The sequence below is a fragment of the Convolutriloba macropyga genome, chromosome 5, assembly GCF_964194025.1.
Source record: "Convolutriloba macropyga chromosome 5, txConMacr16.3, whole genome shotgun sequence".
NCBI lineage: Eukaryota > Metazoa > Xenacoelomorpha > Acoela > Convolutidae > Convolutriloba > Convolutriloba macropyga.
Genome location: NC_134472.1, coordinates 38,791,135 through 38,814,707, shown reverse-complemented (window position 1 = coordinate 38,814,707; position 23,573 = coordinate 38,791,135). Strand labels below are relative to the sequence as shown.

At 35.1% G+C, this 23,573-nt stretch overlaps 1 protein-coding gene across 1 annotated transcript in view; it reads right to left on the bottom strand.

Annotated features, from left to right (window-relative positions):
* LOC142339386 (membrane-bound transcription factor site-2 protease-like) overlaps nt 1-18,761 on the bottom strand; it is a 44,399-nt gene extending 25,638 nt beyond the window's left edge. Inside the window, exons 1-3 of the mRNA XM_075389396.1 lie at nt 18,091-18,761; nt 17,819-18,022; nt 4,710-4,996 (exon numbers count right to left, since the gene is read on the bottom strand). Of these exons, the coding sequence (XP_075245511.1) occupies nt 4,710-4,996; nt 17,819-18,022; nt 18,091-18,522 (923 nt within the window). The 5' untranslated portion in view covers nt 18,523-18,761. The remainder of the gene's footprint in view (nt 1-4,709; nt 4,997-17,818; nt 18,023-18,090) is intronic.
* Nucleotides 18,762-23,573: the final 4,812 nt, after the last annotated feature.

Sequence of the window (23,573 nt, the reverse complement as noted above, 5' to 3'; positions counted from 1 at the left end):
GGTAAGTCAAGTGTGACCAAAAATTTAACCACGCCCATGAACAAAAAACTCGCTAAACTAAGAGCGAAAAATGACGTCACACATGCAATTCAGTTGAAATTGCATGAACGAATGAACAAAAAGTGGCTGTGACGTCATATGGTCGTAACAAAAATCATGACGACGAAATAAAAAAACATAGCAGGACAAGTCCTGACGTACAATTCAAAAAATTTTCATTGACTAAACAGAAAAACTAGACCTAAAATGGACTATGAGTGAATTGAAAAAACCATTTAAAAAATCAGATAAAAAAAGAAAAAAAAACAAAAAATCAATGTTAAAATACCGCATGTGAACAAAAAAAGCCTCGTTAGTGAGGCTAGCTTTAGCTTAATGGAAGGGACGTGAATTGAGCGCAGCGGGAGATGCACCGAGGGGGGGGGGGGGGGGGGGGGCAACGGTGGGAGGGGGCGCGGATTATGGGGGAGGGGGCAGTGAGAGGCGGCTGATGTGTGCGTGCGTGTGTGTGTGTGTGGGGGGGGGGGTTGTTGTGGTTGGCGGTCAACTTCTAAGAAGCACCCTTCACACCAAAAGTATATCTCCAAAACAGTTTCTGTGAATCACATACTTGTACACTAGTGAGCTGAAAGGCTCTAAGAGAACTTAAAACTTAATGCTCGCTGGTCTCTGCCCGTATATTCCGTTTTTGAGGACGAAAAGTCAAATGGGTCAGATGAAAAATCGGTCAAGCAAAAAATCGCATAAAAAAGACCGACAGGACTAATATAATTACAACAAACTTCGATGGAGATCAATTAATAACTTCAACTTGACTTTATTTCACAGTAGGAAACATTGAAACAAAAGATACCCTTTCAGTGCAGCTTAACCAACTTTTTGAACCAAATTCTTAACTAAAGGAAATCAATTGTCGAAAAAAAGTTCTAATTTCGGAAAATTGGGACCAACATTCGCATTTTTTAACCCAAATTTTCTAGCCTGCCATTGTAAAGCTAGTGGACACAATTAGTTAGAAGAGTCAAATCAGATATATCACATTTGTCAAAATCTGTTGAAATTTTTTTCTGCGTTAGACTAAGAAACTAACTTTAATAAACACGAAATTAAAGGACTCACACCAAAGAGGGCAACAAGACTCAACGCATAAAATTTCTCTGAACGAGTCTGATCAATGTTCATGGAAACGCTAAATTTTACAACAATGTTACCAAAATAATTCATTGCAAAATCAAAAAGCGATTGAAAATAAGTAAAATTGACACAAGTAAGCAACATAAACTGCTCTTGAATAGAATCAAAATTTTCCAAAAATTGTCATTTTATTTTAGCTACAATACGCGACTATAAAACACTCGATTTTTCATCCTTCTAGCCATGGCCAGCTCTGATCGAACAACCACTCTAATCTGACCTCAAATTATTGGTGGCCATAGAGAAGATTGAAAGCATTAAAAAGGACACCCAATCAAAAATAAAGCTAGTCAATTTCTCTTATATACCTATTGTTGAGGTATATCTTCACGAGAAAACAATTATTTCTTCATGTTTAAGAAATGTTTAACGCAAAAAAATTTCAGGCTATGAATGTAAACTGTTTTCTTTTATCACCTATTCCGTGCTCGTATCTATAAAGCTGAGCGTAGTGTAGGAAGGACAATCGGTGCGGGGCTGACAGCTTATCTAAGATCTGCATTCTTTTTAAAATTTATATAAGATTCTTAAAACAGGTGGTCCTTTAAAAGACCACTAGACTTTTTGGGTTAGATCCGGTCTGTCATTTTTATGGGACACATAACGCTCTATAAGGAAAAAGCCCAAAGGGAGCTTTTTCAAAATAATACTCGAAACCATAAACTCAAGACTCTAATACTCAAGAATTAGGGAAAATACGTTTGGCAATGCTTAGATGCACACTATTATCTTTAACTAGCACATTGTCATAAAATTTAAAGTCATGAAAAGTCATCAAAGTCATGAAAGTCAGGGTGAGACAAACAAAAATCTGTTAGACGAAGTAAAAAACATAGCAGGACAAGTCATGAAATACAATTCAAAGAATTAAAAGAAAAACTCAGACGTACTCTAACTGACCAGCAGATCTATTGACCAATTCCAGCCAGAACAAACAAAATCATCTCAAAATTGAGAAACTAAAAGAATCAAACATAAACAAAAATAGACTTATTGCTAAAACTCTTGAAGCTTTTAAACCTAAGACAAAATTTTTTCCCTTTAAAAATACCTATTTCAAAATCACGTTAAAAACCAATTTTTGTTTCTGAAATCGGTCCAGTATTATGTCAGCAAGACCTGAAAAATCTTCATTGGCTCTTGAAGATCGATTAACTCGAAAATGACCAAAAAATTTAAAAGAAATCAATTGCAAATTATAAGGAAATGTTGCTGAAAATTGTGATAAAAATATCTTCAGAATCATTTCTGTGTCTCCAGAGGCTATCCAGTGACCCAATTCCAAACTTTAAAAACCTCATTGGCTCATAGATCGATAGACAATAATTTAAAAATTTAAAACTTCAAAAAATATAAATTCGTTCGGATAAAAAGTTGAAAGCGATTCAATTGCCACCTATCAACTATTTAATAACATACTATCATACCTGGATGAAGTTACCTGGCCACAGAGGCAAGAAAAAAATAAAAAAAATTTGAAAAAACTTGAAAAAAATTGCAAAATTTATCAAAAAACTTCTAAAAGTCGAAAGGTTAATTTGTTGAAAACAAATAGATTGAAACTAAAAACCATGCAGTAACTTTCTGTTAGAACGTAGAAAATGTTTTCTCGCACTTGAGAATGGACGAATACTAAAAACTGACAAAAATTTTCGGAAACCTTAAAATATTGCCGATTTTATCAAAAAAAGCTAAAATTCGAAACATTAAAATGTTAAAAACCATTCCATTGCTACTAGAAACTATGCAGTGCCCTATTAACAAACCTCAAAAAATAAAATTGCCTGGTACCTGAACCTGTAAAACTGAAAAATAACGAAAAATTTCAAAAACCTGAAAAAGCGAATTTTGTCAAAAAAAAATCGTTAAAATTTGTAATATTCAAAAGTTGAAACCTATTCCATGACAACTAAAAACTTTTCAGTAAAAAATGCAAAAACTAGTATCATTTTGGGTGTTTGAGTTTGTTGTACCAAAACATATAGCTCATAAAATGGTCATAACAAGCAATTTTGTCTCTCAAAAAGCCTTGACAAAAAACATGAAAAATTGCACCATTTTGAGCCCCAAAACTTCTAAAAATGAACTTTTAACCTTAAATTAAGGCCATCCCAGCAGCTGCCCCACTATAAGCACTTGAAGGACTACTAAAGCTCACTTTGGGCCTCTAATGCAACTTAATGCCCGCTGGGCTTTACCTGTTTATCCAGTTTTGAAAGATCAAATTCAATGAAAAATGTGTGAACACATTCAAAAAATAAAACAGCGCACCAATACAATTCAAATTCTGAGAATTGTAAAAACATAGCAGGACATTCAATTCAAAGAACAATCGTACAATCCAAAGAATTTCAAAGAAAATCAATGTCAAAGTGCCGCATGTGAACAAAAAACCACTAGCGAGAAATGGAAATTTGGTTCAAACAAAAAACTAGGCCTAGAATTAACTATGAATGGATTGGAAAAACCATTTAGAAAAAATCCGATCCAAAAAATTGAAAAAAACAGTACAAATCAAAGTGAAATTGCCGCATGTGAACGAAAAATCACTGGTGAGAAAACGAATTTTTGTTTAAACACTCTTTTTTCACTACTTTAAAATTAGAGCGAAAAATTTTCACGCCGCAAAACCACTCGCTTTTTCGCTTCACTTCCTGTTTCGGCGTGACCAAAATCACTACTCCAATTTGACTTAAAAAATAGTGAAAATGTGTGAACAGATCTTAAAAAAGACAGCGCCCCAATACAATTGAAATTCTCTGAATTGTAAAAAACACAGGGCGCCAATACAATTCAAATTCTTTGAATTGTAAAACAAATAAGGAGCGCTATATTAGCCACCTGGAATTGCTGACGCGGCTATTAATAAACATATATTCAGTAATTAATTCAAGCTTGCGCGTGCCGGTTTGTACAGGGCAAAAAATTATAGGAAGAGTTTACAATGTAAACATCCTTAGCGTTTTTACACTGACAAATTACATATTAAGAGAGTCAAATATACAGGCTTGTGAAAACCTTAGAATAATTGCTGATCAATATACTTTCAAAAGTGAACAGGATATTAAACAGAATATTTGTTAAGTTCTTTGCTTTAGACAGTCTTGAAGTTGTAAAGAATTAAGTAACTGAAAATATAACGGTTTAGCATAAAACGTTCTTCTAGGACTTTCAATTCTCTGATCATGCGGTATCACAGACGAGCTATGAGACTAGATCATTAGCTCACGCCTAAGTGGCCTGTGGGACTTGATATAACTTTTTCAGATCAAAAATTTATCACGATCGAGCATTTTCTTCTACGCTTCTTGTTTTCTTAATTCTGTACTCGTCTTTGCTGTTTATGAAATAAACCCACTGTTTTCAGTCTTTCAATCTACTGTCCCAACGGACAAATTTTGACCAATCGATTTTTCTTTTGAAACACCCGGATCCCCTTTGATAAGGCTTGAAAAGCATTAGAACGTTAGATCAACATTAGCTAAATTGGCTTTGGTAAAGACTGGGCTCGTTACCTTTTCAGCTCTTGTAAATTAGAAGCATCGACACAAAATCCATTGGGTTGTTCGGTGTAGACAGTGTGAATACATGAAGCAAATGATTGCGTGTCGTAGACTGGACATCTGTTGATCTCTGTTAGTACGGTACCAACTGGGAATGTTGCAGGATTGTATAGGGGAGACCCTGGGTCGATGCTGGAGACCACTACCCCGTGACCACTAAGATAGAATGGCGACACAATCAGGGGCAAATTTGTCATCAGTAGATAGCTGAATGCCAGGATAACAAAATTATGCCAAACCTAAAATAGTATCAATGTAGATCAACCAAATGCTATTAGAAGGCATCTCTATATGGTTTTGTATATAATCTTTTATAAGTTTCACACATTCCCAATTAATCTAAACGTTTCACTGTCTCGATTTTACAATTTTTTAAACATAGCTGGCAGATTACCAGAAAATAGCCGCAATAGCTTCGTAGATCTGCTAAAAAAATCAGACTGGTAAAAAAACAGACCAAAAAAGAAACTTTAAAATGCTGCGCTGTTGTATTTTAAGAACACATTTAACTTAGTGCTGATTCTATTAGCTGCCCTTAAATACCCTTCAGTTGAGTGACACACGCTCATTTGAATTTATCTCTTAAAGTGAAAAAAAAGTCAATTTCAGAGTGAGGAAGTCATTTTTGAGAGTGACTTAAGTCACGTGTGACCAAATTTCGTGACACGAATGAAAAACACTCCACTAAGATGAAAAATGACGTCTTGCACGCAATTCAGTTGAATTTGCATGAACGAATGAACAAAAAGCAGATTGAATGTGGTGATTGTGACGTCATATGTTAACAAAAATCCTGTTGACGAAAAAACAGCAGGACAACTCCTGAGCTACAATTCAAAGAATTTTCATTGACTTAACAATTAGAAGACTTAGAATGGACTATAAATGGGTTGAAAATCCATTGATAAGAAAAATCCGATCAAAAAATCGAAAAACAGTAGACATCAATGTCAAACGCCGCATGTGAATAAAAAAAACCTCGCAAGAAAACGAATTTTTGTTTAAACACCGTTTTCTCACTCTTCTTTGAAATTGGAGCGGAAAAATTTTACGCCACAAAACCACTTGCTTTTTCGCTCCACTTCCTGTTTCGGTGTGACCAAAATCACTACTTCCATTTGACTTTAAAAATCAAAAAATGTGTGAACAGATCTTAAAAAAGACAGCGCCCCACTACAATTAACAGTCTTTGAATTGTAAAAAAACCAAGAGAAAGCCAATAATAGCCTCAGATATCACTTTGCAGCTATTAATAAAAAACGTTTGGCAGCTACTAAGCCTCTCGAATAGTAAATCAACAAGTTCAAAACTTTCTCAATCCGCTTTTCGGTTTATCAAAAGGGATCTATTCTGCTTTGCCCCCCCCCGTTTTTATGCCCCTACTTACAAATGATGTGAGATTGCACGTCACAATGCAAGAATAGACGGTGCACTATTATACGTAATAGTTACATTATAGACACACTAAGCCAGGGGATCGACAAAAATAGATCCCACGAAAGTTTATCAATTACTTCGCAAATTATTTTAGGAAAGCATTCAATTAGCATCACCTCACTCGAAAATTCGCCGCAATTGTTGCGAAGGAAAATTTTGCCCTAATCTTTGTTAAAGTCATAAACAATCATAAAGATGGATTACAAACAGAATTCCTAAAGATCGATACTTAAGTATTGGAGTAGAATTTGGATAGAGCAGATTTTCGCATACATGGCATTCATCCAAACTAAAGTTAAACTCAAAAAATGGTTTTCACTGTATAAAATTATGTTTCAAGTGTGGGATATCCGACTATTGATGTAGGAAACCATTTGTCAGGGAGACGAGTTAAAAGCAATAACATAACCGACTAACGTCTGGAGAATTGCTCTCAAACGACCAGCGAGCGGTTGGCTTCGTCAATAGCTAGCCAGTTTAGTGAGGCGCGCTTTAGCTTGATTCGACTCAGCACCTTTAATTTTCTAGCCTTGTTAGTAAACAAATCAAATAAAAAATTGATATTATAAACCATCCCATTGTCTCAAGAGACTATCCAGTATCCCTGTTTTAAGTCTGAAATAGTTCCACAGGCTCATAAAGATCCATACACTTGGAACAAAAATTTCCCAAAATTTTAAATTTTATCCGAAAATTACATAAACTGGAGTCATTAAAAAAGTTGATCACCATCCCATTAACTCTAGAAACTACGCAGCAGCTTATTATCAAACCTTGGAGGAGGTCCCAGGGCCTCTGCTACCGGAAAAAAATCAAAACATGAAACAATTGCAAATACTTTTTAAAAAATTGCTTAAATTCGTTATATTAAAATCTTGAAGAACATTCCATTAAATCTAAAAACTAAGCAGTAACATATTATCAAAGCCATGAGGAAGTTCCGTGGCTCCTGAGGCCAGAGAAACCTATAAGTGTCAATAATTTCAAAAAATTGCAAGTTTTATAAAAAAAAAACTTGTGATATTTTCCAGTAACTCCCAGCAACAAAAAATGCTAAATCTTGTGCCAGTAACTTATTATGAAACCATAATGGAAGTTTTCTGGCCCTTGAGGCTCAAAAAACCTGAATAATGACTATACATGTCAAAAATTGAAAAACGGCAAAAATTGTCAAAAATATGCCAAAATTCGTGATGTTAAAATCTTGCAAGACATTCCATTTAAACTAGAAAGTTTACAGTAACTTATTTGCAAACTCTAGAGGAGGTTTCTTTGCTCGGGAGGCTGAAAGAACCAAAAGACAAAAATTTTCTGAATAACGAAAAAAAAATGTCATAAGATCAAAAAAAAATTCACGTTTTTGTCAAAAAATGCTAAATTTCGTGATTTTAAAATGTTGAAACTATTCAATGATCACTTAAAACTATGCAGTAACCTATTATTAAAACCGGTTGATAAAAAATCGAAAAAAAATGTCAAAAATTTTCAAAAAGCTTGAAAGAAACTGCAAAATAGTAGAAATTTGAATTTTTAGCAAGCGGTTGTTCGTCAGTAGCTAGCCACGGGGGGGGGGGGGGGCACGGGGGGTTGATTGGGGGGACACACTGGGGTGGGGGAAACAACTCGGTGGGGGGATGGGGCAAAAGGGTGGGGGGGGACAGTGGGGTGTCTTCAACCTCTAAGAACCGCCCTTCACACCATATAACAAAAAGACAGCAAGACTAATATAAATGCTACAAACTCGTTTGAGAGCAATTGAAAACGATATATTGACAGCATCTATCAAGGTTTAGATTTGATGTGTATGTTTTATGAAACATAGCTCGCTTAGCACCTTTTGCAATTTATATTTAGAGGTGTCAGAGTACACAGGTTTGGAGCCCGATTTATGCACACTAACACTTCGCGTATAATGCATTTGGTGAATGCATTCAATTTCACACATCAACTGAATGCAAAAAATACTTTGAGTGGGGTGAATCAAAATTTCATTGCATAATTGACCAAAAAAGTTGAATCAAAAGGGTACAAATGACGAGTCAAACAAAGTCATCCACATAGCAGCAGAAGTCGCAGAAATGAAAACGAATGGTAGGAAGAATCTTCGACAAATTGTCGGATATGTCAGTTTATGTTCTACAAATGACAACGAAACAATTGAGCACTGAAAAAAACATCCAGGAGCACAAGAAATGCAAAGAAAATCATAGCCGGCAAATTGCCGGAAAGTAGCCGCTGTTGATGCACATCGGGATTGAAACAGAAAACGAAAAACAGAATAGATAAAAACTGACCGACTTTTCCTAGCTTTCAAAAAGTTCTACTTCGGCCTGCAGTTTCAGATTCTACAACTGTACTTAATTCAGCTTCTAAACTGAAAGCAATTAAGCTTAATAATAATGTCAGCGAGCAATCGCTCTAATGACCTTTGATAACCTAACGCACTAAGACTTAGAGACCGGGCTTTATCGGTTTACCCGGCTTCTTTTGACTTTGACCGTATTTACAACATTGCGTAATCCAAGGCCTGAAAAATTCAAAAAATCCATTCAGTTGAAACAGTGAGTTAGCTAAGTAAGAAGGCAAGCGTGAAAATCGTGACTGATATAAAACGAAAAGCGTGATCATAAGGTAAAGCGAATTTAAAAATATAACATAGCAAGACAAGTCATGAAATACAATCCAAAGAATTGAATTGAAAGCTTAAAACTGTATCTGACCAGCAGATTTATCGGAAAATGCCAGTCAAAAAGAACTGAAGTCTGAGAAACTAAAAATTAAACAAAAAATAATCATTGCTAAAACTCTTGAAGAGTTTTTCCAGAAGGCTAGAACTTATCAATTAAAACGCACAAGCCTCAAAAGGGATTATTGCCTAATAATGGCGGAATTATTGGAGAAAAATGTTGGTAAAATTTGTTATAGTAGTATCTTCAGAACCATTTCATTGTTTTCAGAAACCATCCAGTAAACCAATTCCAAGCCTAGAAAGCTTCATGGCCCCTGCAATGGGGGGTCAACAGTGGGGGTCTTCAACCTCTAAGAACCGCCCTTCACACCATAAGTATATGTCTCCAAAACAGTTTCAGCTGAAACAGAGCTGAAAGGCTCTAAGAGCACTTAATGCCCGCTGGGCGCTACCTGTTTATCCCGTTTTTGAGGACGAAAAGTCAAAAGCGTCAGACGAAAAATTGGTCAAGCGAAAAATCGCATAAAAAAAGACCAACAGGACTAATATAATTGCTACAAACTTCGTTTGAGAGCAATTAAAAATGATAAACTCATTGATAATTGGAACAGGAAGAGTCATACAGAATATGCGTTTGGGTGTCTTTAGATCTTAAATATCGTTTCTCAGACCTCATTTCCAGTTCTCTGATTTTTTCAAACAAAGCCTATAAATCAAATTATATCAATCTAAAAACAATGCATCGCATTATATTATGCGGTGATGTCCAACAAAATCCAGGACCCATTCGTACCCTGGAAACTTCGTACCTAATTCGTAAATACGAATCATAACCGATGGCGCTTAGGGCTGCATCAGATGGGAATTGGAATGATGGGGAGAGTGAAGAAAGCGGAGTGATGGGGGTAGGGTTGTGGGAGAGCTGGACCAGAGAGGGATCCAAAACGCCAAGTTGGAGGAGGGTAGAAGTGTGTTTGAGGGTGCGAGAGCGGGCGGTGACAGAGGGGGTCAAACTTTTAAGACTAAGAACCAACCTTAACACCTTGAAATTGTCTCCACAAAACTGTTTTGGTGAATCGCATACTTAGGGACTAGTGAGGCGTGAGGCTCTAGAGCTGCTCGGCCACTTAATGCTTTCCTGAGCGCTACTGTTCATCCCAGTTCTGAGGACAAAATGCCAAATTGGTCAAACGAAAAATCCGTCAAGCGAAAAATCGCATAAAAACACAGGTCTAACATAATTGCTACAAACTTCGTTTGAGAGCAATTAATAAAAAGGAACTTAAAAAGCAAACAAGAGTTATTTTTCACAGCAACAATTTTTCAAGCAAAAAAAGAGTTGAACATGCCCGATATTTACAGAAAAAGAGGAAAAACAATGAAGAAGATATACGTTTAAAGTTATGAAACAATAGACATTTCATTCATCAAAGTAGGTCAATGTTGACACAAATGTCATGAGGTTTAAAAAATGGGTACAAAATACTTTCACAACAAATATTCAAAAAATAAGAAAACCTGGAATCATATTGGGTTGAATAACAACAACCATTGAACAAAAACGAAATGACATGACATAAACCTCGGGACCACATTCATTGCCAGACATTGTTCGGAGAAATTAAATTAATTTTTATCAATTTCGAAAAACCAAACATTTTCGAACAGATGGCTTCCAACAATGCGTTACAAAGCAACCTGGACAAACGGAAATCAAGAAACTCTCATTGGTCACTGCTTAACCAGAAAAAAAACCGCTTTTGTAAAATCTAGTTACTGTAACAAATGATTGAAAGTGATCAATTTTCAGAAGTATTTTTGAGCTTTCGCAATTGATAAGGTAACAAATACCGCATAATTCCTTTTACAGAGACACAAAATTTTTCAAGAGCTGAACTTTAAAAAAATGCATCAGCGGATGGGCGCCAAATCTAATAAAAAAAATGGATGCAACTCTAAAAGGATTTTCAAAAAGGTACTGAAAACATAACTTCTACAAAAATGGGGAGCCAACGACAAGTCCAAATCAAAAAACAAATGCGTGCCAAAAAAATTACTACTGCTTATCATCGGAAAACAGTTTTATTAAGTGGAAACAAAAAGCAGATGTCTGCTTATTACATGAAAAAACGCCACCAATCCCCAATTGAAAAAAGCAAGTAATCTGGTAAGAAAGTGATCAACATGAATGACCACTTTCAGCAAACAAAAGCTTGCTAAAATATTTCAAAAAATACTTCAAATGATTGAACATTAAGGAAACGAAAAGAACATCAACAAAAAATCATTTACGGTTTCTGAAAAAATATGTCGAATGACACTACCGATTCACTAACGAGCCAGAAAACAACCTGGTAGAACATAATGAAGCTGTTATCGCTATTTTCATAGATCTAGCAGAAAACAAAAACCTGTGAGATGCCAGGAAATTTCATAACTGTCATTTTTCCCGAAAAATCTGACAGTCTAATTGTAGTAACCGCTCAGTAATTAAAAACAAAAATGCAAAATGATGCAAATTCCACATTGCAAATGTTATCAGACTTCAAAAACGCTTTAAAAAATGTGCCTCCTACAAAAATAAAGAGCTAAACACAAGTCAAAACCAAAACACAAAAGCATACCTAAGAAATTACTCAAGCTCAACAATTACAAAAACTGACTTTGTTATCTGGAAGCAAAGGGCCCCATGTCTGCTTATTACAAACATACAAAAAATTAAAAGGGGCCAGCAATCTCCAAATTTCAAAAAAGAGCAAGTAACTAGGTAGAAATGTGATCGGCTTGAATCAGAAAAGCACAGACCAAATTTAGTGACAATAACTGTTGCTAAATTAACAAAGGATTCTACAGCAACTTTTCAAAAATTTTGAACACACAAGATAATCAACAAAATTCAATTCACATTGCTCAAAAAAGAAATTGTCGAATGAAACTGGCGTTTTTATAACAGAATCAATTAACAAGCTAGTAGAACGAAATTCCGTATTCCGTAGGTCCAGCAAAAGCTTTCAACCCAAATTCTCAAAAGGTTTCGCACAAAATCCAAACTACGGACATGGTATGGGATCCAAATCTATGCTAGAATCTTTTCTATCTACTAGAAATCAAAGCGTTGAAAAGGAACTATTTATTCAGATTGGCAGAAAACAAAAAATGAAGTTCCTCAAGTAAAAGTACTTGAATATCTAATTTAACTTAATAAACTAAAATTCTTAATATAATGGAAAAACGAAAATTTCTATTTGGGAAACGACACGTTTACTATATTACACAGAAACCGACCAGGGTCTTAAACCAAAATGCAACAGCATTTTTTTGAAAAATCAATTGGACGCAAAACTTAAAGAACAGAGACAAAAACCAAAGTTGAAGTTTCGCAAATAATCAATCGCACATTCAGGAATTTCAATGTAGCGAAGTTGAAAAAACTTATTTACTTAGCAAGAAGTTATTTGATTGGTAGGACAGACAATACCGTCAAAAACAAGAATTGAATATTTTAAATCAATGGTCCTGCCAAATTTCAATTTCACTGATTTTTCCGTAATCTTTGCCAGCGCCATTATTTCGGAGAGAAAACATAGAGAAATAAACTCGGATATTGAAATTTGACTTAATAATGCATCATAAAGGAAGAAGATTAATATCGGAAAAAGCGTATTTCAAAATCTTTGGAAACACGAGATGCCAGAAAATTTGACACCTGTCCAGATTTTTTCCAAAAAAAATCTGGCAGTCTAAATGTAGTAAACAATCAGTAATTAAAAATAAGAAATGCATCAACCATTGGAGCCAGATGTAACAAAAAATGGATGCAAATTTAACATTGCAAATTCTATTAGATTTCAATAACGTACAGAAAATGTAACTCCTACCAAAAATGGAAATCCAACAAGTCCAAATTACAAAAACAAAATCATACTTAAGAAATAACTCAAGATTATTAACGAAAAAGCAACTTTATTATCTAGAGAAAAAAGCACGTCTGCTTATTTCATTTATAATATACAAAAAACGCCATTAATTTCCGATTGAAAAAAAGCAAGTAATGGAGAATCCATAGTAAAGGAATTCCGAGCAAAGGAGCGGTTCGAACTCCTGAACTCTCGACGTATTGGTCAAACAAAACGGTCAAGCAAAAACTATCCATAAAAAGATACGTTTACGATAATTTCGTCAAACTTATTACATATATAAAATATTGAAAAACGCCACCAATTTCCGATTGAAAAAAAGCAAGTGATCAGGTAAGAAAGTGATCAGCATGAAGGACCACTTTCAGCAACAAAATTCTGCTGAAATACTTCAAAAGCTAGTTCAAATGTTTAAACATTTAGGAAACGATAAGAATATCAACAAAATCAATTCCAGTTGCTGAAAAAATAGACGAACGACACTGCCGATCCATTAACGAGTCAGAAAACAACCAGTAAAATAAAATGAAGATATCGGTATTTTTCATAGATCTAGCAGAAAAGAATCTAATATCCCAAAAAAATATATTTTCCAACATCTTGGGCAATGTGAGATGCAAGGAAATTTCATAACTGTCGTTTTTTCCCGAAAAATCTGGCAATCTAAATGTAGTAACCGCTCACTAAATTAAAACAAAAATGCAAAATGATGCGAATTCCACATTGCAATTGTTATAAGATTCAAAATACGTTCTAAAAAATGAAACTCCTACAAAAATTGGAGACCCAACCACAAGTCAAAACAAAAACAGAAAAGCATACCTAAGAAAATACTCAAACTCAACTATTCCAAAAAATGACTTTGTTATAAGGAAGCAAAGCGCCCATGTCTGCTTATTACAAACATACAAAAATTAAAAGGGCCAGTAATCCCCAATTCTTTATAAAGAGCAAGTAAATAGGTAGAAATGTTATCGGCTTGAATCAGAAAAGCACATACCAAATTTGGTGCCAATAACTTGCTAAAATAACTAAAATAACTTGCGAAGGGATTCTACACCAAATTTTCGAAAATTTTGAAAACACGAGATAATCAACAAAATTCATTTCAGATTGCTCAAAAAAGAAATTGTCGAATGACACTGGCACAGAGTCAATAAACAAGCTCAGAGAACAAAACTCCATATACCGTAAAACTATCAAAAGCTTTCAACCCAAATTCGCAAAAGCTATCGGAGAAAATTCAAACTCTTGACATGGTAGGGGATCCAAATCTATGCTAGAAACTTTTCCACAAGAAAGCAAAGCGTTGAAACGGAGCCATTTATACCTAATGACAGACAACAAACAAGTTCCTCAAGGAAAGTACTTGAGTACTTAATTTATTTTAGTGTATTAAAATTATTGATACAAAGGAAAAACACATGCCTTATATCACACAAAAACCGACCACGGTCTTAAATCAAAAAGCAACATCAATTTTTCAAAAAAACCAAAGTTGAAGTCTTTTGCAAAATAATCAATCGCATATTAAGGAATTTCTAAGTAGCGAAGTCAGAAAAACTTATTTACTTAGCAAGAAGTTATTCAACTGGTAGGACACGTAATACCGTCAAAATCAAAGAATTGAATATTTTAAATCACTAGTCATGCCAAATTTCAATTTCACTGATTTTTCCGTAATCTTTGCCAGCTCCATTATTTCAGAGAGAAAAAATAGACAAATAAACACGGATATTAAAACTTGACTTATTAATGCATTATAAGGAAAGAAGACTAATATCCGAAAAGGGCGTATTTCAAAATCTTGGAAACACGAGATGCCAGAAAATTTGACAACAGTCGAGATTTTCTCCAATATATCTGGCGGTCTAAATGTAGTAAACTAACAGTAATTAAAAATAAGAACTGCATCAACCATTGGGGCCGGGAGAGAAAATAAATAGGTGCAAATTCAGCGTTGCAAATGTTATTTCTTCAAAAACGTATGAAAAATGTAACTCCTACAAAAATTGGATTGCCAACCACAAGTCCAAATTTAAAAAAAAAAACAAAACAATACTTAAGAAATTACACAAGAGTTAACGAAAAATCGACTTTATTATCCGGAAGCAAAAAAGCCAATGCCTACTAATCAGATAAATAAAACAAAAGCCATTAATTGCAAAAAGAGCAAATAGCCAGGCAGAAAGGTGATCCGATTGAATCAGAAAACAAAACACCAAATTCTGTGACAATATCTAGATGAAATAATTGAGAGGCTTCTACTCCAAAAATTCGAACGTTTAAAAAACGAGATAATTCACAAACAAGAAATTAGGAATTATGAAAAAAATTCGTCGAATGACACAGCCATTTCAAATACAGAGTCAATAATTAAGGTGGTAGAGCAAAATGAAACTGTTATCAGTATTTTTAGGCCTGGCAAAAGCGTTCAACTTTATTTCTCACAAAAACTTTCTCGCACAACATTCAATCAATGGGCTTCATAGAGGAAACTTTACACGCTTTACTCTACGCTAGAAACATTTCTATCTAAAAGAAAGCAGAGTTAAAAAAGGAACCATTTATTCATATTGGGTGATTATTAACTAAAAAGTTTCTCAAGGAAAAGTCCTTGAGTCCCTAATTTTTTTTACTATAAATAAACGATTTCTTGGAGATATGCAAAACGAAGTATTTTACAAGTCAGAGATAACATGAACCCACACCAAAACTGTCAAGGGCCTTCTACAGACATAAACCGACTAATGTCGGAAAAATTGCTTTCGAACAAAAGACGGGTGGGGTGTATTACAATTCAGAGATAACATGAACCCACACCAAAACTGTCCAGGGCCTTCTATAAAAATAAACCGACTAAGGTCGGAAGAATTGCTCTCGAACGAAAGGCGGGTGGGGTGTTGAAACATTTGACCCCCCCCCCCCCAGGATTTGAATCACTGACCTCCCGCTCCCTAGCCAGATGCACTGCCCACTCAGCTATCATGCGCTTAATTCGCTAAGCTGCAACCGGTTTTGTATTAGCAACAAGCTTTACTTCGGAGTGAGAGCAATAGAGATCACTCATAACTGAAGAACAAAAGCGTGAAAGAGTCACTTGAGAAGTCAAGGAATGTTCTAGAAGAAAAGCGCAAAACGGTCAAGCGAAAAATTTGCATCAAAACGCGTTTAAAATAATTGCTATGAACTTCGTTCAAGAGCAATTAAAAACAAACGATATTTTTCAGAAAAAACTGATAAATATACGGAACAGAAAATTTCAATATTGAACAGAGATAAAATTAAAGCTGCACAAAATTATGAATCGCACATTTAAAATTTTCATTGCTGCTGAGTTATAACAGAAACCAAATGTTAGTTGTCGTCATCTCCGCTAAATGATTTTAAAAATGAACATTGACAGACAGCTAAGCAGAATGCTGACAAAAAGGGGCGAATGCTATTGGATCAACTTACTTAGTCAGAAATTTAATACCGTTAAAATCAAGAAAGGTACAATTTACTCTTGTCACATTTCAATTTCGGTGATCGTTGACAGCTTCATCATTTTAGAGAGATTAAAAAGACAAATAATTTGGGACAATTAGATTTGACTTAGTGATGCATTATAAAGATAGAAATCAAATGACCGAAAAGGCGTCTTTCAAAATCTTGATGAATTGAGATTGAAGAAAATATCATACGTGTCTAAGTTTTTTCCCGAAAATTGAGGCAGTTTAAATGTAATGACTGAACAGTAATAAGAAAATTCTCGAGAATGTGGGACCACTTGCCAATAGAAATTGGGATCAGAGAACACATTGGACTAAAGTTGCTCAAATTGCTCTCGAAGTACTATAGCTTAGATAATTTTTTATGGTTGCAAAAAAATTCCGAGCAAAGGAGCGGTTCGAACTCCTGAACTCCGACGTATTGGTCAAACAAAACGGTCAAGCAAAAACTATCCATAAAAAGATACGTTTACGATAATTTCGTCAAACTTATTACATATATAAAATATTAAAAAACGCCACCAATTTCCGATTGAAAAAAAGCAAGTAATCAGGTAAGAAAGTGATCAGCATGAAGGACCACTTTCAGCAACAAAATTCTGCTAAAATACTTCAAAAGCTAGTTCAAATGTTTAAACATTTAGGAAACGATAAGAATATCAACAAAATCAATTCCAGTTGCTGAAAAAATTGACGAACGACACTGCCGATCCATTAGCGAGCCAGAAAACAACCTGTAAAATAAAATGATATCGGTATTTTTCATAGATCTAGCAGAAAAAAATCTAATATCCCAAAAAAAATCATTTTCCAACTTCTTGGGCAATGTGAGATGCAAGGAAATTTTATAACTGTCGTTTTTTCCCGAAAAATCTGGCAATCTAAATGTAGTAACCGCTCACTAAATTAAAACAAAAATGCAAAATGATGCGAATTCCACATTGCAATTGTTGTAAGATTCGAAATACGTTCTAAAAAATGAAACTCCTAAAAAAATTGGAGAGCCAACCACAAGTCAAAACCAAAACAGAAAAGCATACCTAAGAAAATACTCAAACTCAACTATTCCAAAAAATGACTTTGTTATAAGAAGCAAAGCACCCTTGTCTGCTTATTACAAACATACAAAAATTAAAAGGGCCAGTAATCCCCAATTCTTAAAAAAGAGCAAGTAACTAGGTAGAAATGTGATCGGCTTGAATCAGAAAAGCACAGACCAAAAAAACTTCGTTCCAGAGCTATGGAAAATTAAGTTTAAAAATTAAATAGCGAAATGGTCAAACTATGTTAACATTTTTCAGTAGATAGACAAATACTATTTCTCCAATAATTTATTTCTCCAAAAAGTATAAGGACCAAAGTATTTGTATGCTTATAATGATTCTTAAAACGCTAAATGTTGAACCAAACGTTTTGTTATAGTTATAAAATTTTTCAATTCACTTAGATTAGTAAAAAAAATTCTCGGCAGCTAAAAATTTAATGTTTTGAAAGTATTAGTGAGGGGGAAAAGAACTTACTCACTCCTGCACAATAAATCCTTAATTGCTGCAGTGGATGCCTGCTGAGGAGCGATTCTGTGTCGAGGTCGACAAATGCTCCAGGATACACAATCATGAGGAAAAATCCAAATCCATTCATTCTCACCCCTTCACCAATTGCACACAGGGCATGGCCAGCTTCGTGAAATATTGCACTAAATAGGAGTGCCAGCACCATATAGACAATCTAAACAAAGATAAGATATACCATTCATATTTAAACTGCTGATTGTCAAAATACTTGGGAAATCCAACCTGAGAACTTGGAACGTTGAGTCCGGGAATTAACATTGTAAGTTGCTGGCTCCCTTGATTCAATTGGGTGCTGCTGTTTGAGTTTTTATTTGGCTTTGCAGTAGTTGCCAGTCCTAGTAACGTTTGCCATAATGCGAGGGACAAAACAACAACTGACAGAAACATCGCCAACAGACCAAAAAGCGCTCCCATACAAAACCATTTCCGCTGCCACATTGGGGAGCAGCTTGATGCTCGAACAAGCACTCTGTTAAATTTTGTTGAGAACACCTTGATATGGCCCAAAGCTACAGTTATACCGAATGTTGCCAACGTTCTTTCATATAAACGACCAAGACTTTTAGATCGTTTGAGCACGAGATTGAAACTAAACAAAGTTGCCCAGAAAAGGGAAATAAATGCAGCGACAGATAGAAACTCCCCCGCACCCATAGTTGACTGCGGTCAGTGATAGATGTTAGCAAAAATATGACAACTTAAACGCTGCCCTCAAAATATTCAGCTGTGGCCATTTGGAAATTTCATCAATCTGACATCAGATTCTACAAAGAGCAGAAGTTTGCGGAGCTTAAGCAAAAGGCAAGGCATTTTTCTGAAAAAAATACAGAGGTTATTGGCATCAGAAAACCCGGTTATTGGCATCTGAAAATATTCATAAAGGACCTTCCGGAAGTACCGCAGTTTAGTGATCCGTACATTTTCACCGACGACCTGAAGAACATTCTAACAGATAGAAGACACTGCGGAGTTCAACTAGAACTGAGCGCATGTACTCAATTGATTAATGGGCTTTTCGAACCATAATGATACTGGCGGAAAACAAACGCAAAGGTTGTATTCAGAGAACTTCACCTATTCGCAATTCAGAATCAAGTACCGGAATCATCTGCGTCCAGTGGCCTAGGAGTCCTGATGACTGAAGATATGAGCTGGCATTCTCAATTGCAGCTGAGTCTTAAGTAAACAAAGTTCTCTATTCAATGAAGAGAAACGTGGTATCAAAAACAAGAAAGCAAAAACTAGGATTTTACAATTCTCCAGTATAACCGATAGTCATGTAATGGAAGTCAGTGCTGAAGTCTCTAATTAGGCGATAAAAAGGAGCTAGATAAAGTGCAAAAGAACGCTGTTCTTTTGCACTTTATCTAGCACCTTATACGCGGTAGCGGAACGCGGGCAATGGTAACGCTGTCGGGTCTCTTGCTAACAGAAAAATTTTTGATCCGTTGAAAAACATGATCCTGATTTGGGTTACTACCGATACCTGAATTCAGTACTGCCGATAGTCATAGCTAGCTAAAGTGCAAAAGGACGCTGTTTTTGCGCTTTGTCTAGCTCCTTTTTCTACGCGGAAGTGGTACGCTCACAATGGTAGCGCTATGGGCTATCTTGCTTACCAAGAAAAACTTTCTGACCCGTTGAAAAACATGATCCTGATTTCGGTTACCATCATGCCAAGTGCCACGTAATTACCATAGAACATCTTTCTGAAAAAGCTCCCAGTACTACCGATAACAATGTATGCAAGTCACTGCTGTAGTCTCTAATAGTGAGAGTCAGACGTATATAAAAAAGATGCACTAAAAACCTTGGGTTTCAAGGTTAAAGATTTAGTTTAAAACTTGATTTATTACCTGATTTATGGCTGACACTAGGTTGATAGGTGTCAGAAAAGTAAATAGACCTTTGATTAGACAAAGCTCGGGCTTCGGGCCAAATCAACGAAACTGACCTATCTTTGTTGACTTGGTTGATTTACCACGATGATAGAACTGATATTGTGTACCGACCAAACCGAGGATTAAATTCATTCATTGTACACCAAACCTAACATCAGACCTAACCACTCTTATAAATCTTAATCAATCAGCTAATCTATAATTAGGCACCCAAAACTACCGATAGTCCAATAATGTTGTTTCAACTCAAAATGAATTAAAATCGGGAACTTCAAGTCAAGCAAAAATGAATCTTCTTAACTTGTTTGACCTCTATTTTTGAAGTCCGGAGATTGTGATAATGAATTAACGGTGAGCTATTACCGAATCCCACTAACAAAAGACTACCGGAAAATTCTCTGCTGCGGATATTCGAGGGTGGCTTCAGCATCCTTAAACCTGACGACCGTTTTAAAGAAAACAAACTTTCAGTTCAACTTTTAAATCTTCAATCACTATCCCTGCCTCATGCCGAAATATAGCAATATCAAATTGTATCAACAACAAAGAAAAGTAGAGATTAACATCAAATCGAAAAGGTCAACAATTTAGAGCGCATGAATAAGAAACAAGATTCGCTCACTTGTTCAGAGGCAGATAAAACTTAGCTTGCGCATGCAACCTTCCGAGAGGGAGCCCCCGAAAATGGAACAAAGGAAAACATCTGAAATTTTTGGATTGATCAAGATTAGATCGAAAAAGAACAAACCCACTATTATCACAGGACACCTCAATCTTTCGAGCGTAAACTGGAAAGCGATAATATCATCTGACGAGGATGAATGCAATTGGTCAAATTTCTTCCAAGAAGAAAAATTTGAACAAATCCTAATTTTCTCCGATGTGTTAGGAAACAGCAAACAACACTATGTATTTTTTATATTTGAACCTCAATTTTGGATCAACTAAATCAGTGAAACAAATTTTAGCCATTTATACAACAGAAACAACAGAAAAATTTTCTGACCATCTTGCCTAATCGACTGTCATCATTTTTAACAATTCCTCGATTAAAAAAAGGAATATTGAAAAGGTGTACAATAGACATTATTGGGCTAAACTTAGCCAATCAATAGCCGAAAACCCCTTTAATCCTTTCTACTACAGCAATATCGGCTTTCTTAAACATCAATGGTACGGCTGGTTTAACAAACTTTTTAACAAAAATTTACCAAATTTTAAATCTCATCGTGCGGAACTCCCACACTTGGTATCGAATTCGACTTTGCATCTGATTAAAAAAACTGTAACTATTATGTTAAAAAGTAAGCATATCCAAAATACTTGCTCTCGAACATCAAATCCACTAAAGTAGTGGAGATGATCAGGAACAATTTTGAGCGTATATTTTTGTCACTCGACAGTTAAGCAAAACTCAATATTATCCCAGATCAAACCAAAACTGTCCACAATTTCCGAGCGAAATGCATCAACAAGGAAAAGTGGCATCTACTGACCCCAAAAAGCTAAATTTTTCAGTCAATTTTTTGACAGTGTATTTAATCCAAAGTCCGAAAAAGCTCTCGCCTATTCAGTCTTTGCCAAGATATATTTAATATATCAATTATCGGAAGCCAATATCATGATGGCAAAACTATATGTCAAAAAGGCAAGAGCAGACGTTTTCGTCAACTTTTTTCTTAAACTCCTCGCACGGACTTTATGTAGATCACTACATCTGTTATTTACTACTTTTATCAAAAAATTAAAATTCGCAAATCTCTGGAAAACCAGCGAGAATACACCAATCAATAAAAATGGCGACAAAACATCAATCTTGAATTTCAGACCAATAAAATACTATGCTTCCTCTCAAAATCATTTGAGAAACCTATATTCAAAAACAGCTATAGAGCAGTGAATCATGTGTTTCATGATTCAAAATTCGGCTTTAGACAACAAAGATTAACCATTCAAAAAAAAACAACCGGAAAATTCTTTGCTGCGGATATTGGAGGTTGGCTTCAGCATCCTTAAGCCTGACAACCGTTTTAAAGAAAACAGACTTTCAGTTCAACTTTTAAATCTTCAATCACTATCCCTGCCTGATGCCGAAATATAGCAATATCAAATTGTATCAGCAACAAAGAAAAGTAGAGATTAACATCAAATCGAAAAGGTCAACAATTTAGAGCGCATGAATAAGAAACAAGATTCGCTCGCTTGTTCAGAGGCAGATAAAACTTAGCTTGCGCATGCAACCTTCCGAGAGGGAGCCCCCAAAAATGGAACAAAGCAAAATATCTGAAATTTTTGGATTGATCAAGATTAGATCGAAAAAGGACAAACCCACAATTATCACAGGACACCTCAATCTTTTGAGCGTAAACTGGAAAGCGATAATATCATATGACGACGATGAATGCAATTGGTCAAATTTCTTCCAAGAAGAAGAATTTGAACAAACCCTAATTTTCTCCGATGCGTTAGGAAACAGCAAACAACACTGTATTTTTTATATTTGAACCTCAATTTTGGATCAACTAAATCAGTGAAACAAATTCTAGCCATTTATACAACATAAACAACAGAAAAATTTTCTGACCATCTTGCCTAATTGACTGTCATCGTTTTTAACAATTCCTCGATTAAAAAAAGGAATATTGAAAAGATGTACAATAGACATTATTGAGCTAAACTTAGCCAATCAATAGCCGAAAACCCCTTTAATCCTTTCTACTACAGCAATATCGGCTTTCTTAAACATCAATGGTAAGGCTAGTTTAACAAACTTTTAAACAAAAATTTACCAAATTTTAAATCTCATCGTGCGGAACTCCCACACTTGGTATCGAATTCGACTTTGCATCTGATTAAAAAACTGAAACTATTATGTTAAAAAGTAAGCATATCCAAAATACTTGCTCTCGAACATCAAATCCACTAAAGTAGTGGAGATGATCAGGAACAATTTTGAGCGTATATTTTTGTCACTCGACAGTTAAGCAAAACTCAATAGTATCCCAGATCAAACCAAAACTGTCCACAATTTCCGAGCGAAATGCATCAACAAGGAAAAGTGGCATCTACTGACCCCAAAAAGGCTAAATTTTTCAGTCAATTTTTTGACAGTGTATTTAATCCAAAGTCCGAAAAAGATCTCGCCTATTCAGTCTTTGCCAAGATATATTTAATATATCAATTATCGGAAGCCAATATCATGATGGCAAAACTATATGTCAAAAAAACAAGAGCAGACGTTTTTGTCAACTTTTTTCTTAGACTCCTCGCACGGACTTTATTTAGATCACTACATCTGTTATTTACTACTTTTATCAAAAAATTAAAATCCGCAAATCTCTGGAAAACCAGCGAGAATACACCAATCAATAAAAATGGCGACAAAACATCAATCTTGAATTTCAGACCAATAAAATACTATGCTTCCTCTCAAAATCATTTGAGAAACCTATATTCAAAAACAGCTATAGAGCAGTGAATCATGTGTTTCATGATTCAAAATTCGGCTTTAGACCACAAAAATTAACCATTCAAAAAAAAACAACCGGAAAATTCTTTGCTGCGGATATTGGAGGGTGGCTTCAGCATCCTTAAACCTGACGACCGTTTTAAAGAAAACAGACTTTCAGTTCAACTTTTAAATCTTCAATCACTATCCCTGCCTGATGCCGAAATATAGCAATATCAAATTGTATCAGCAACAAAGAAAAGTAAAGATTAACATCAAATCGAAAAGGTCAACAATTTAGAGCGCATGAATAAGAAACAAGATTCGCTCACTTGTTCAGAGGCAGATAAAACTAA